General features: G+C 38.5%; 1 protein-coding gene across 5 annotated transcripts in view; it reads right to left on the minus strand.

Annotated features, from left to right (window-relative positions):
• Positions 1-4603: 4603 nt before the first annotated feature.
• Positions 4604-15791, minus strand: part of AKNAD1 (AKNA domain containing 1) — a 42104-nt gene continuing 30916 nt past the window's right edge. For 2 of the 5 annotated variants that reach the window (XM_020784630.3, XM_078392277.1), the window contains 4 exons: positions 12925-13047; positions 5567-5651; positions 5062-5209; positions 4604-4952 (listed from right to left, as the gene is read on the minus strand). In XM_020784630.3, coding sequence (XP_020640289.3) covers positions 4803-4952; positions 5062-5209; positions 5567-5651; positions 12925-13047 — 506 coding nt within the window. In that variant the 3' untranslated portion in view covers positions 4604-4802. Of the gene's footprint in view, positions 4953-5061; positions 5210-5566; positions 5652-12916; positions 13048-15791 lie in introns of those variants that run through there. The other 3 variants (XM_078392279.1, XM_078392278.1, XM_078392280.1) reach the window with 3 other exon arrangements.

A 15791-nucleotide genomic window follows, 5' to 3' on the forward strand; every position in this document is an offset into this window, starting at 1 on the left:
GTCTTGACCACTTGTTTTGACTGCTTTTGCCAGAGCTCTAAAAGAGAATGCAGTGCTGGGCAACTCGTTTTTTTCCTCCATCCACATGCAGAACTAAGTGCCACACTGGGCTCTTTCAATCATATTTCTTTTCTTGCTTGACTGCCATTGGTATGAGAATGTTGAGAAGCATAAACATGTGATAATATTCTCAGCTTTATCCTTCTCTTTATCCATAAAGGTATTAAAATCACCTGCCATTATTTCAACCCTTTTCCTTATCTCTTCCAGTTCTTTAAACATTTCCTTAAAGAAATTAACTTTGACCTTCATTTTCCACAAGCTTTTTTTTGAAAATTTCAGACCAATTTAGTTTGACTTCACAAACACCTCTTGCTTGATGAGTTTCTTGTAAAAAGTATTAAGAATATTATTATGGTTTTGAATGGTAAGGAAGATTGTTTGGAGAGCTATTTGGAGAATGATGAAAGGACATGAAAAGGGATACACGTTCTCCTCCATCCATAAGAGTTACTCTAATAGATTACAGTACAGTATATAGTCATATCTAATAGTTTGATCTCACAAGTAGTTAAAACTGAGGTTGGATTAATACAAGTAAAATTCATACTTAACTAAATATGGATATTAAAATCAAATGTGATTATAGAGAAGCTAGAAGATGGAGGTTAGATACTATTTTTCAGCAAAAGAAAATAATAGATAAAATGGAAAACAAAACTATGGAAATATGAGAAATTAATGACAGGGAAGGTTGCAGCCAGGGTATTATATGGGACACTAATTAGTGATGAGAGGAATCTGTATCAGGGAATCATACTCTTCAGAGAGAAAGAGAAAAACACATTAAAAAAGGTTGAAAATAAAATATGGTTGTTGGAAAGAAAATATATGATGAGGACAAAAATGTATATGAGAAATAATGGCAAAAAAAGTGGGAGAATATTGAAATGGAGACAATTCAGAGAAATTTAATATATTTGAAAAGATATTATTTCAAATTTAGTAATAAAAATTCAAGAACATTGGCCAGAACCCCACAAGTAGAAAAATTCAAGAACCTTAATGGAGTAGTTATAAACCATAGAGGTACTGTTATCAGTTTGGTAACCATTCTATCCTGGAAACATATTTGTTTCTAAAGATGGTATGATAAAAAGGCCATTAAGTATATATTTGAAATCTATTATCCCTTTAAAAATCTTTTAAAGGAGTAATAGAACAATTATATTTAGAGAATACCACAGCAGTATTGATAAATGATGGGATAACAGAAGAGATCTAGGCTGAGGTACCAGAAAAGGATGCCCCTTTCCCCCAGTATTGTTCATTTTAGTTATAGAACTCCTAATGAATGTTCTTAAAGAGAAGATAGATTTTAGGTACTGACATTAAAAATAGAGTTAAAATTAGTTTATTTGTTAATGATACTTTATTAATAGTAGAAAAACCTTTAAAGGTTATGGAAAGGGTAAAACTGTCTCTAAAATAATTTGGAGAGAGAACCGGGTTACACTTACATTGGCATAAATTGGAGATAATTGTGTTTAACCAATAGAGAAAGAAAAATTAGAAAAGAAATGGATATTAATATTCAAAAGTCTGTTAAGTATATAGTCCTGCTACTCTATACTATTCCTGCTACAAATAGTCCTGCTACTCTAGAAAGATTGGAATAGGAGAATTTTAAAATACTGAAATATCGTATTTGCCGGCCTATAAGATGACTTTTTTGCCCTGAAAAACATGCCTCCAAGTGGGGGGGGGGTGTCGTCTTATATACCGGGTGCACTTCCAGCAAACCCTCACTCTCCCAGCGAAGTCACTTACCTGGTAGTAAGACTGAGTAGACCGAGCCCCGCTCCTCCTTGGTAGCCTCTGAAAAGCCAGATTCCAGCACTGAACAGCTGACCATCAGGAAGCAGCAGAGAGGCGGCAGCCATTTTGAGATGCGACCACATGGCTGCTGCCTCTCAAAATGGCTTCCGCCTCTCCAAAATGGCTGCCGCCTCTCTGCTGGTTCCCGACAGTCAGCTGTTCGGCGCCGATGCTGTCCTTCCAGCAAACCCTCGCTCTCTCCCAGCAAAAGGAACCAAAAGCGGCAAAACGAACTCTCCCCATGATGCAACAAAAGCAGAACCACGCATGCGGAAGAGGGGATAGTCTTATATGGCGAGTATATAACAAACTACATTTTGAGTGGAAATGTTGGGGGGGTCATCTTATACGCCCAGTCGTCTTATACGCCAGCAAATACGGTAAGTAATTTTTAAAAAGTTTGATGACTTAAGGAAAATTTGATTGTCATGGTTTGGCAGAATCTCATTGTGCAGAGTTAAGAAACTATCCAAGATAAATTTTCTGTTTATGATAAAGATAAGCAGAGTTAAAGGACTGACAAATCATGATTAACAAATTTTGTAATGGAGATAAAAAGTTAAGGTTGTGCTACATATCCAACCAAGTAAATCATACACCAGATATTATATCTCAGTCAAATAAACTAATCCGGTTGAATATGGAAACAGACAAATTGCATTTGAACAATGTAAATATTCTTTTCATTCAGGATAATAATATAGAAATATATTCTTTTGAAACATGTTTCTAATTTGGAATAAATATAAATAAATAAATATAGCAAAATATTTATCCCACCAGTTTCTCCACTGCATCCAATGACAATTGGAGAAATTCCTAAGGACTTAAAAGGATTTATGGAGAACTTGCTACAAAAGAGAAAAGTTATCCTAGCTGCCTAGGCGGGATATAAATAAAATAAATAAATAAATAAATAAATTATTAGAATGAAAGATTGGTTAGAAAAAATAAAGAATAAAGATCATATAAAAGGACAGGCATATTTAACCTATATGCAGAATCCATCATGTGAAAGGCAGGACTAGATAAATCCCAAGCTGGAATGAAGATTGCTGGAAGAAATATCAACAACCTCCGATATGCAGATGATACCACTCTGATGGCTGAAAGTGAGGAGGAATTAAAGGACCCCTTAATGAGGGTGAAAGGAGATCGTAAAAAAAGATCTGAAGCTCAATATAAAAAACAAACGACTAAGATCATGGTCACTAGTCCCATTGCCTCCTGGCAAATAGAAGGAGAAGATATGGAAGCAGTGATAGATTTTACTTTCTTGGGTTCCATAATCACTGCAGATGGTGACAGCAGCCATGAAATTAAAAGATGCCTGGTTCTTGGGAGGAAAGTGATGACAAACCTAGACAGCATCTTAAAAAGCAGAGACATCACCTTGCCGACAAAGATCTGCATAGCCAAAGCTACGGTTTTTCCAGTAGTGATGTATGGAAGTGAGAGCTGGACCACAGAGAAAGCTGACCACCAAAAAATTGATGCTTCTGAATTGTGGTGCTGGAGGAGACTCTTGAGAGTCCCCTGGACTGTAAGGAGAACAAACGTATCCATTTTGAAGGAAATCAACCCTGAGTGCTCACTAGAAGGACAGATCCTGAAGCTGAGGCTCCAATACTTTGGCCATCTCATGAGAAGAGAAGACTCCCTGGAAAAGACCCTGATGTAGGGGAAGTGTGAAGGCAAGAGGAGAAGGGGACAACAGAGGACGAGATGGTCGGACAGTGTCATCGAAGCTACCAACATGAAATTGATCCAACTCTGGGAGGCAGTGAAAGACAGGAGGGCCTGGCATGCTCTGGTTCATGAGGTCACAAAGAGTCGGACACGACTTAACGACTAAACAACAACAACAAGGATAAAATATCTTGGTATAATATTCAATTAGAACAGTGGGTAAAAACATGTCATCCTTCTTCCACAGGTGTAACTTACACAATAGGATTCTGCCCAATGTTTTTCTTGTTTGATCTCATTGATTTTAAAACCCACATTATGAAGTTGTTGTTACAACAACAGCATATTGCAGTGTAGGCTCAAGAGTTTGCTACATAAGTCAATAAATACTAAAAATGACTGGAATTAATTAGTAAGTTCCAACTAGGGTAGGCCAATTGAATTGGTGGGAATTTTGTGAGCCAGCTCCTCTGTAAATGTCATTGATTCAGTAGGCCTACTCTAGTTATGACTTTCTGCTGGATTTAACCAATGGGCTCTATCCCTCATTCTGCTAGTGGAAGAAGTAAAAGAGTAGATGTTGCACTTTTGCAACTACTATCAATACAACCAGTGCAAGCAACACTTGTTTCATTGAATAAAAACAGTCTGTATAGTTAGAATCTAAAATATAGCATTTGATACTTGCTCAGGGCTAAAGTAATGTTCTGCAAGCAGTAGAAGCTTTGCAGTAATGGAGCAATACCAATGAGTACCACCAACTCACTAAGCTGATCAGTAATTTTGTGAGTTGTGAGTATATTATGATGACAATGTTTTAAGTTCTCCATAAACAGTATAGAAAACATTTCCTGAACAAATTTTATTTTCTTCTTCAGTAAAGCTGTATTACTCTTTGGTGGGAAAAAAACAACAGCAATGTGATGAATATGAGGCCAAGACAGCATCTAGTTTATTGAAGACACTGGCTGCCCTATGTAGTCTAAGAGTGAGTATAATACTCTAGAATGAGAAACAACAGAATTATACTCATGTATATAATGGGAAATCTGTTTATTATTAACTTAACAACTTTATTATTTACCAAGTGATAGCAATTCTTTTGTCCTACATATTTGATAAATCTACTTTTTTATTTACACAGAGGAGGGGTAAGAGAAAAACTGTCTATTTTAATACTTTACAGATGTAACTTTTTTGTCAGATCCAGTTATGTTAGTTTTCACAACACACCTTCAAACATAGTACTGGCTAGCAGCAACATGAGATAGGGGCTGAATTTTGGCCTTGGCTAAATCTTCTGAAACAACTTGCATCATGTGTTCTGTGGTTTTCTTCAAGCTGTCTGCAGTTTGTAAAACATGATCCAAAGTGGAGCTTAATGTCTGTTAAGGATAAACACTTGTTTGAAAATCAACATTTTTGATCTTAGCAAAGACCAAAGGCCCACTTGAAAAATATTTAAATATCACATTGCCAATACTCCCTTCTTACCTTTGCATCAGTGTCCTCACCATGTCTGTTTCTCAGATTACTTGCTGACCTCCCTCCATGGATGTGCCTGCGACTGAGGTACTGTGGTGAAAGGATAATGGTATCGTACATTCTTGAATAGCGGGTTTGGGGAATGGGTAGATTTTGCCTATGAAGTAACAAGAAACACAATTCAATGATTTCCTAATAATGCAAGACATGGGTGGGAGACTTACAAGACAAATTACATTCTGGGTTTTCATATGTAAAGTGCAGGAATGCGTTTTGAGCAAGGCAGTTCTGTATATGGTATCATCGTTTTCCTACACGCACAAAAACAACAAAAAATGCTTAATCAAAAATTCGAAATGTTGGAGGCCTTAACACTTTAGTGTTGCTGCAAAGAGGAGGGCTAACCAATACAGAGAATTACGGCTTCACAGAAGTAAAACAGTAATATGGCTGGATTTATAAATGGGCTTGTTTGGCTTCAATTGTCTGTATTAGAACACATAATCTTCCTTACCTATCACACAGTCTGTCTATAAACTCTTCTGGCTGTTTATGTGCAGAAATCCTTTGAAAGGCCACATCTGTCTTGTGTAAAGATGCTGAAATTTGGAAAACAGTAGTAAGGTACTGTGAAGAAGGATTGTTTAAAGAAATTAAATGTGAAACTGAGCCGTCCCCTCCTTCTCTTCAAGCAGAAGAGATCAACAGAGAACCAAGTGTTTTACGTATGGGAATTCAAAATACAGTGTAAATTTGGCACTGGTTCAAACCACAGAAGGAGAAGAGAGGAGAACAGTGGGAGTAGGACAACCAATAACAGAGGGTCTCTTAGTAATGGAGGAATGGGAGGAAAAAGTGGGAATATGAAGGAGTTGGGGTCATTAACGAGTTTAGATGCGGTAGAGGAGGAAGAGAAAAGGAAGGAGGATAACAGAAGGAGAACACAGTGAGTGTAAGATTGAACAAAGGCATGATCCGAAGAGTGGATCAAAACCTTATATATCTGAGTTACCCCAAATCGAGGAGGAAGGTTTTGAGAGAGGAAGGAAGTCTATTTTAGGACCAGTCCCAAGGAGAACAGAGGTTCAATTGGGAGAGCTGGATCCTTTAGAATGGACAGTATACCTCTACCCAGGGAGGAAGGGTCCCGGGAAGAAGGTGGTACGCCCGGAATCTATTCCCAGTGGAGCGACCCCACACGAAAGGGATTGGGCCAGACACCTGTGCTGTGGGACCATCTGTGCGGTTTGTAGTACACCTATGCGAAGACCAACCAACCGGGAGAGATTTGGGATGGCGCCACGTTGAGAGAAACAATTGTAAATAATGATTCTGATAGTATGTGGAACAATTTACCTTTGTTTCATACTCCTGTTGGACCTACCAAAGTTGTAATTCACCCCTCCCCTCCTCCCAATAGAAAAAGTTTGGTTAAGGAAGCTCAGTCTCCTGTCATCTCTCATGTAGAAAGAAGGGAACTGTTAGTCTCAAAAAATGAACCCGATCACAGGTATATACAGACGAGGGACCTGCTCCCAGCACTATAAGTTTGAACTATAAAATGTAGCTGTTTTACCTACTTTCTTAGAGAAGGCTTTGAAGGAAATACTATAATCCTTTGCTAGGAGAGTGAACTTTACAGAGGAGTGTGGCTGTATATGGAAAAGCTTTTGGTCTACCAATGTGGAGTCTTAAGCTGCAGGACTGCATAACTCCCATCACTCTCCTCATTCCTAATGTGACAGGACAATCATGCTGCTTGAGTAAGAGCGTAATTATTCTACAGCAAAGGTGGATTGTGTGTGCATGTGTACAAATGTGTTTACATGCAGATTTGTACCGCACATGCACAGACAATGGAAGCTTCCTGATCTCTATATAGTACACATATGTAAGCCATCTTGTAATGAGTTCTCTGGGTGGCAAACCACAAACATAAAAAAAGATTTAAAATAAAACGTGGGACCCTACAATAAAAATAATCATAAATATAGAATAAATATAAATATGGTTGAAGGCAGTCTTTCTGGTGAACTTGGTCCTCAGAGCCATTTAAGGTTTAAAACCACACTTTGACCCTGAAATAGATTGGGAGCCAATGCAGCTAACAAGAGTATAAGCATAATAGGGTAAATCATTCAGTCCCAATTACGTAGCAGTCTTTTATCTCTAGCTTGGACCAACGGTAGTTTCCAAAACGTAGCCTCCTATATAATGCATTGTAATAACCAAAATGTAGGCTACTAGAGAATAGGTTATAGTGGGCAAGGTCTTAAATCAGCTGCTGGGAGAACTGGGTAGCTCCACCAGCCACTCATGGCTACGTATATACGGGGACAGAATGCTGTGTTGTCAATAGCATGAATTTACTTCCTGATAGCCATACAGTATTTTGTTTGTTGCTACTTGTAATATTTCTGTATTCTCTTTTTACAGTTCATATTGGTCATGTGAAATGTACCAGTTTAAATATATTATTTTTACAGTTCTACCGAGGCTGGTGCTACAGAGGGCACAGCATAGAAGCTGGTAATAACTGGGGATGGGATTCATATAAACACCAAAGGGCGGGGGGGGGGGGAGGCTCATTGATTTTTTTTTAACAAGCCTCAAGCACAAATGATTTGTTAGAATGAAAGGGGTACATTGAAATTTTGTCTTATTTCATTATGCTTTCTTTCTATTACCATTTCTTTCACATTTTGTCTGTGAAATAGCCTGATAATTTTTTCATTCAGTGGTGTTCTGAGGGCTGCTATCAGCGGCCAATGAGAATATCCAGGGGCAGAAATTTTGAAATGGTCAAAGTGCCTTGATGGATTGGAACGCATTGAAGGGCGTGTTTTGCTTCAGTCGGTGGGTTTTTAAAATTATTTTTCTTTCTCATATACTATTGCTTGTTTTGGAGGAGACTGATTCCTCTGCTGCCTTGCCTCTCTGTTTTGTTGGAGTTGTTTTGAAGAGTTCTTTAGGACTCTGGACTGATTCTCTGTTGCCTACATTGCCCCTGCTTTCTTGATCATTTTAAAGAGTTCCTTAAGTCTTTTGGATGACTTCCAGATAAAACACAAATGCGGGCAAAACGAAACAGAATAACCCAAACCCATTCATGTTTAACTTAAGGACCGCTACATGAAACATACAAAAATGAAAGAGACTCGCTCCCCCAGAAGCTGAAATGAAACAAAAATTGAAATTTTCATAGTGCACATCCACACTGATGGCAGTGTTGGATCCAGTAGATTCAGTAGGATTACCCTGCCCTGGAAAAGGCCATCCTGCAGAGCAACTAAGCTAAGCTTCTTTTCCCAGACCAACTTTGAAACCCAAGTGAAACATACCAAGATAATCAGTTTCACCGAAGAGTGACTAGAGTCACCTGGCTACCCTGTCTTGATCACCTTGGCCAGGAAAGGTGCTTACCACAGATATATAATTTGCAGGTACCGAGTGGGGTTCTTTTGAAGCAGTTAAATTATGGCTTCTTCTTTTTCTATTATGCAGCCTCGCAGGCCTAATAATCACCCACTTCCACTTGATTTAATGAACAACAAAGTACAAGAATGGAGCATTCATCTGACCAGGAGATGTGAACCAAACACGTTGCTGACATTCTTAGGTTTGAATAATCAAATCCATCCAACACAATTGGACTATGCTCTGAACATGTTCACTAATGAAACTCCACTAATTGTGGAATTCACATCATTAACTGACTCTGAATACTTTCCAAGAGAAAAAGAAAAGAGAGAGAATCTCTCATTAATCAGTTACTTAATTTGACCTTAAAGAGTGCAATATATTTAACGGTATGGCATGAGTGCATGATTAGAAAACTGGAATGATAAGAAAACAAGGACATTCTTCCATAGGTAAAAAGCCATTTGAAAGGCCTGGACATAGCAAATGTTTTGGAATATTTACTAATCTGCTACTTGTCATTTTCTCTAACATAATTATGTATGTTGGCACGGAAAAGAATTTTCCTATGCGGTAAGATGGTTGACATAAAAACAGAAAGGGGAGAAGGGTAACCCATCACCAGTCTATGTTTCAGTATGTATTATAACCAGTCTGAATTTATCATAAACTCATAGAATCGTCATAGGATTGGAAGAGATCTTGGAGGTCTTCTAGTAAAAACCCCTATCCAAGACAGGAGACCTCGATTTGCTTGTAGAAACAGCCAGTTTTTCTACATGAATACTATAAATCTTCAATGACTATGTGATAAGTTATCCAAAAATCAAAATCTGTATGTGTTTTAACACGTAAGGATCAATAATACAATGCAAATAAGTGGTTCTACAGGAGGACAAGCCCTTCATGGATTACTGTCTTGTCGTGACAAAGGGGGTTGAGTAACTCAGAGAAGCTATGGGCTATACTGTGCAGGGACACCCAAGATGGACAGGTCATCGTGGAGAGTTCTGATTAAACACAGTCCACCTGGAGCAGGAACTGGCAAGCCACTCCAGTATCTTTGCCAAGAAAACTCCATGGACAGAAACAAAAGCCTAACAGATATGATGCTGGAAGATGAGCCCCTCAGGTCGGAAGGTGTCCAACATGCTACTGAGGAAGAGCAGAGGACACGTACAAGTAGCTCCAGAGCTAATGAAGTGGTTGGGCCAAAGCCGAAGGGACGCTCAGCTGTGGACGTGCCTAGAAGTGAAAGGAAAGTCCGATGCCGCAAAGAAAAATACTGCATAGGAACCTGGAATGTAAGGTCTATGAACCTTGGTAAGCTGGTTGTGGTCAAACAGGAGATGGCAAGAATAAACATTGACATCCTGGGTGTCAGTGAACTAAAATGGACGGGAATGGGCGAATTCAATTCAGATGATTACCATATCTACTACTGTGGGCAAGAATCCCGTAGAAGAAATGGAGTAGCCCTCATAGTCAACAAAAGAGTGGGGAAAGCTGTACTGGGATACAATCTCAAAAATGATAGAATGATTTCAATACGAATCCAAGGCAGAACTTTCAACATCACACTAATCCAAGTTTATGCACCAACCACCGATGCTGAAGAGGCTGAAACTGACCAATTCTATGAAGACTTACAACACCTTCTAGAACTGACACCAAAGAAATATGTTCTTCTCATTATAGGGGATTGGAATGCTAAAGTAGGGAGTCAAGAGATAAAAGGAACAACAGGTAAGTTTGGCCTTGGAGTTCAAAAAGAAGCAGGGCAAAGACTAATTAGAGTTTTGTGTCTTTTCCAACAACACAGGAGGCGACTCTACACATGGACATCACTAGATGGGCAATACTGAAATCAGATTGATTATGTTCTCTGCAGCCAAAGATAGAGAAGCTCTATACAGCCAGCAAAAACAAGACCTGGAGCTGATTGTGGCTCTGAGCATCAGCTTCTTACAGCAAAACCCAAGCTTAAACTGAAGAAAGTAGGAAAAACCACTGAGCTAGTCAAGTATAATCTTTCTAAACCAAATCCCTTATGAATACACAGTGGAAGTGAAGAACAGATTTAAAGAACTCAATTTGGTGGACAGAGTGCCTATGGATGGAGGCTTGCAACACTGTACAGGTGGCAGCAACCAAAACCATCCCAAAGAAAAGGAAATGCAAGAAAGCAAAGTGGTTGTCCAACAAGGCCTTACAAATAGCAAAGAAGAGAAGGGAAACAAAATGCAAGGGAGATAGGGAAAGTTACAGAAAATTGAATGTGGACTTCCAAAGAATAGCAAGGAGAGACAAGAGGGCTTTCTTAAATGAACAGTGCAAACAAATAGAGGAAAAGAATTGAAAGGGAAAAACCAGAGATTTGTTCAAGAAAGTGGAGATATTAAAGGAACCTTTTGTGCAAAGATGGACATGATAAAAGACAAAAATGGTAGGGACCTAAGAGAAGCAGAAGACATCAAGAAGATGTGGCAAGAATACACAGAAGAATTATACCAGAAAGATCTGGATGTCCCGGACAACCCAGATAGTGTGGTTGTTGACCTTGAGCCAGACATCCTGGAGAGTGAAGTCAAGTGGGCCTTAGAAAGCATGGCTAACAACAAGGCCAGTGAAGGTGATGGCATTTCAGTGGAACTATTTAAAATCTTACAAATATGATGCTATTAAGGTGCTGCACTCAATATGCCAGCAAGTTTTGGAAACTCAGCAGTGGCCAGAACTTTGGAAAAGATCAGTCTACATCCCAATCCCAAAGAAGGGCAGTGCCAAAAAATGCTCTAACTAGTGTACAATTGCACTCATTTCACACGCTAGCAAGGTTATGCTCAAAATCCTACAAGGTAGGCTTCAGCAGTATGTGGACCGAGAACTCCCAGAAGTACAAGCTGGATTTTGAAGGGGCAGATGAACTAGAGACCAAATTGCTAACATGCACTGGATTATGGAGAAAGCCTGAGAGTTCCAGAAAAACATGTACTTCTGCTTCATTGACTATGCAAAAGCCTTTGACTGTGTGGACCACAGCAAACTATGGCAAGTTCTTAAAGAAATGGGAGTGCCTGACCAATTTATCAATCTCCTGAGAAATCTATGTGTGGGACAGGAAACAACAGTTAGAACTGGATATGGAACAACTGATTGGTTCAAGATTGGGAAAGGAGTACAACAAGGCTGTATATTGTTTCCCTGCTTATTTAACTTATATACAAAATACATCATGTGAAAGGCAGGACTAGATGAATCCCAAGCCAGAGTTAAGATTGCCAGAAGAAATATCAACAACCTCAGATATGCAGATGATACCACTCTGATGGCAGAAAGTGAGGAGGAATTAAAGAACCTCTTAATGAGGGTGAAAGAGGAGAGCGCAGAAAATGGTCTGAAGCTCAACATTAAAAAAAAATATTAAAAAAATGTTGGACATGACTTAATGACTAAACAACAACAACAACCACAGCAGGACAGAGATGCTAGTTAAGGAAAGGATGGAAACGTCATATCAGTTTGATTTGTGAACACCATAATTCATCATAACCTTCCCATTTCTCCATATTTGAACCTGAAATGGATATATTTTTCAAGCTTCAGGCCCAGAGTGTTCAGTGCTTCACTATTCAAATACCACGTTTGAATCCTGTGTATCAACCATGGCTGTGCTGAGTTATTAATCTTAATTTTTGTGAGGCTCATCATCATTATCTTATATATAGCAGCTAAATGAAAACATATTCTTCTCTGTCCTTGGAATAATTATATCTATTGAATTTGCCTACTGCAAGGTAAGGGGCAGGTAGGAATTTTACTTCAGCTTGCTTTTGAATAATTCACCAAAATTCACAGAGTCTTTATATTCAAAGGAGACAGAACTTCAGCATGTGTAATGCTGGAGAAAATGAAATTGACATATACTCTATCACTAATTATAGAATATCAGACAACTTTTTGATAGTGTAGCTACTCTTATAATGTACAGTATACATGCACAATTGCAGATCTGCATCTACTAAGCACTTACAACTAAACAGACATTTGTTGTGCTTAAGTTATTTTTGTAATTAATGTGTTCCAGTGAAATCTATGGGGCTTAAGAATGGTTAAGTCTGACTAGATGCCTATGGCAAATCCAAATCTAATCATAATTGAACTGATTTCACACAAAAAGCTTGATTTTCTGTAAAGACAGATGACATTTCAATACCTATTGGAAAGTGCATTCTTTTCAAAGCAATGCATTGTATATTGTCTATATGCTCATATTGTATTTGTTTTTGTCTTTGATCCAAAAAGCAATATGTGTGTGGAAGCATACAGTACTTATACAGATGAATCACCTCAACTAGATTGGTAGAAATCAGTGAGTTTCATGTTAATTATATTCAGAATTTTCTATGTTAAGTATGAAAGATCATGTTAAAAAAACACATACGATTCTACCATAATTTTGTTTGTCCTGTCCTGTTGTCCATAATCCATGATTCTTCATCTTCTGTTCCAGGCATTCTCCACTATTTGAGCTGTCTAGAAGGTCAAAAATTGAAGTGTCTTCGGAGTCACTACCTAACACACACACATCCAAGTTACACAAACATATTAGGCGATGTTTCGTTCTTAAACTGTGAATGCATACATATTTAACCTTAACATGATTCTATTAATATTCATATCAACTCCTGAATCTATTTTTACATTTCTGGAATAATTAAATTATTAATATACCCTGTTTCCCCTAAAATAAGACCTAACCTGAAAATAAGCCCTAGTATGATTTTTCAGGATGCTCATAATATAAGCACTACCCCCAAAATAAGCCCTAGTTAAGTGAAACCCCGCCCTCCACCACTGTGCAGCATGGTGACATGACTGTATTTGAATAAATGTAGATTGTTGTACATGAAAAAAAAATCCCCTGAAAATATGCCCTAATATGTTTTTGGAGCAAAAATTAATATAAGACCCTGTCTTATTTTTAGGGAAACAGGGTAGTTATATTGTACAGTCGTGCCCCGCTTAACGATTACCCCGCATTACGATGAATCCACTTCACAACGATGTTTTTGCAATCGCAATTGCGATCGCAAAACAATGGTCTAAATGTTTTTTTTCGCTTTGCGAAGATCGGTTCCCTGCTTCGGGAACCAATTCTTCGCATTACGACGATCAAAACAGCTGATCGTCGGGTTTTCAAAATGGACAACGGGTGCTCAAAATGGCTCCCCGCTGTGCTTAGGGATGGATTCCTCGCTATAAGGCACCGAAAATGGCCGCCGTATGGAGGATCTTCGCTGGACGGTGAGTTTTTAGTCCATTGGAATGCATTAACCGGGTTTTAATGCGTTTCAATGGGTTTTTTAATTTCGCTTTACGACGTTTTCGCTCCTCAGCGATTTCACTGGAATGAATTAACGTCGTTAAGCGAGGCACCACTGTATTAATTTATTTACATATGATACTACAGTTACCAACATAATAATGGCAGTCAATTTGATGCTATACCTCATCATACATACAAGATAAGCCTAATGTTCAGGGATAAGAAAAGGGAATTCCAGCTGAATTTGGGATTCCTCACTCACACATAAATGGCTGCTTTTGAGTGAGGTCACAGATTGCAGCATGTTCTTATTCATGAAGCTGTTCTTAAAAACTGGCTTCAGGGTATTATGATTTAAGCCATGTATAAAGATGAATATGAAAAATTATGCATTTTATAAGCATGACAAACACGATTTAGTACTTGCTAGAAATGTTCCTAGGCCTTAAGTTCTTTTGAACATAGGCACTCCATGATGAGAGAAATACACCTTTTACTGAGGTCACTTCCATCTGTTTTGACCATAGAGTTTTCAGGTTTCATCCCTGTAAAGTGAAATAAATCCAGGCATTGAGCTCTGGGTATAAATGAAGTTTTGGATTAATGTTTAGGCCAAGCCCTCCAGTGCAGGTACTAAAGGTGCACCAGAGAAATGGCCTCTCCCTGGATATGCTGATGGATCTCTTTTATAACCTTTACTCACTTAGATCCAGGCCACAGGCACGACATGGCTGTTGTTAGGTATTGTCAAGTCACCTTCAACTTATGACAACCCTGTGAATGAGTGACCTCCCAAATGTCCTATTGCTAACAACAAGTTCAGGCCTTGCAAACCCATCAGTGGTTTCCTTTCTGGACTCAACCCATCTTATATCTGGTCCTCCTCTTCTCCTGTTGCCTTCAACTTTTCCTAGCATTATTGTCTTTTCAAGCAAGCCTTATCTTCTTATGATATGCCTGCAATACAATGGCCTCAGTTTCTTCTTGAGATAGTTCACACATAAGTTGATCTAGGATCCTCTTGCTTGTCTTTCTGGCAGTCTGGGGTATTTGCAAAACTCTCCACCGCAATATTTTGAAAAAATCATTTTTCTCTATCACCTTCTTCCTATCTAACTTTCACATCCATACACGGTAACTGGAAATGCAGTAGTATGGATGATCTTAGCCTTGGCTTCCAGTCATTCATCCTTGCCCTTGATGGTCTTTTCTAACTGCTTCATTGCTGCCCTAGTCTCAGTCTTCTTCTGAGCTCTTGGTGTCTGTCTCAATTTGGATTGATAACTGAACCAAGGTATAAAAATATTTCACTATTTCAGTTTCTTCACAGTCCACATTAAAGTTGGATAGTTATTTGGCAGTCTTTATTTTTGTTGTCATAATGTTCAACTGCAGTCCTGCTTTTGTATGTTCTTTAACCTTCCTCGGGAGCACTGCTACCTTCTGCCAGTAATGTATCATCTGCATATTTTAAATTATATTTATTTCTCTAATTTTTACTCCTTCATTTGAATCTAATCCAGCTATCCATGTGATATATTCTGCATACAGACTGAAGATAAAATACACCCTTATCTGACAACTTTGCCTGTGGGAAACCATTCTGTTTCTTCATATTCTTCCTCACACTGCTTGTCCAGCACATAGATTATGCATCGGAACAATTAATATTGTGACACACCCATTTCTTTTAGAACAATCATATTTTTTCATGAGCCACACAGTCTTCGCTGTAGTCTATAAAGCATGAACTGATCTTCTGAAATTCTTTGGTGCACTTCAATAGTCACTGTATATTTGCAATATGAACTTGAGTGGCTCTTCATTTTCAGAATCCAGTTTGATCATCTGGCATTTCTTGCTCCATATATGGTAAAAATCTTTGTTGCAACACCTTGAGCATCACTTTGCTTCCTGATAGCATTACTCTGGGCTTCCCTGACATACTCAAACTACCTCACCATGTTAAGGCGTGCACCCAAGAAAAGGG

This window comes from Pogona vitticeps, chromosome 4 (genome assembly GCF_051106095.1).
Source record: "Pogona vitticeps strain Pit_001003342236 chromosome 4, PviZW2.1, whole genome shotgun sequence".
Taxonomy (NCBI): domain Eukaryota; kingdom Metazoa; phylum Chordata; class Lepidosauria; order Squamata; family Agamidae; genus Pogona; species Pogona vitticeps.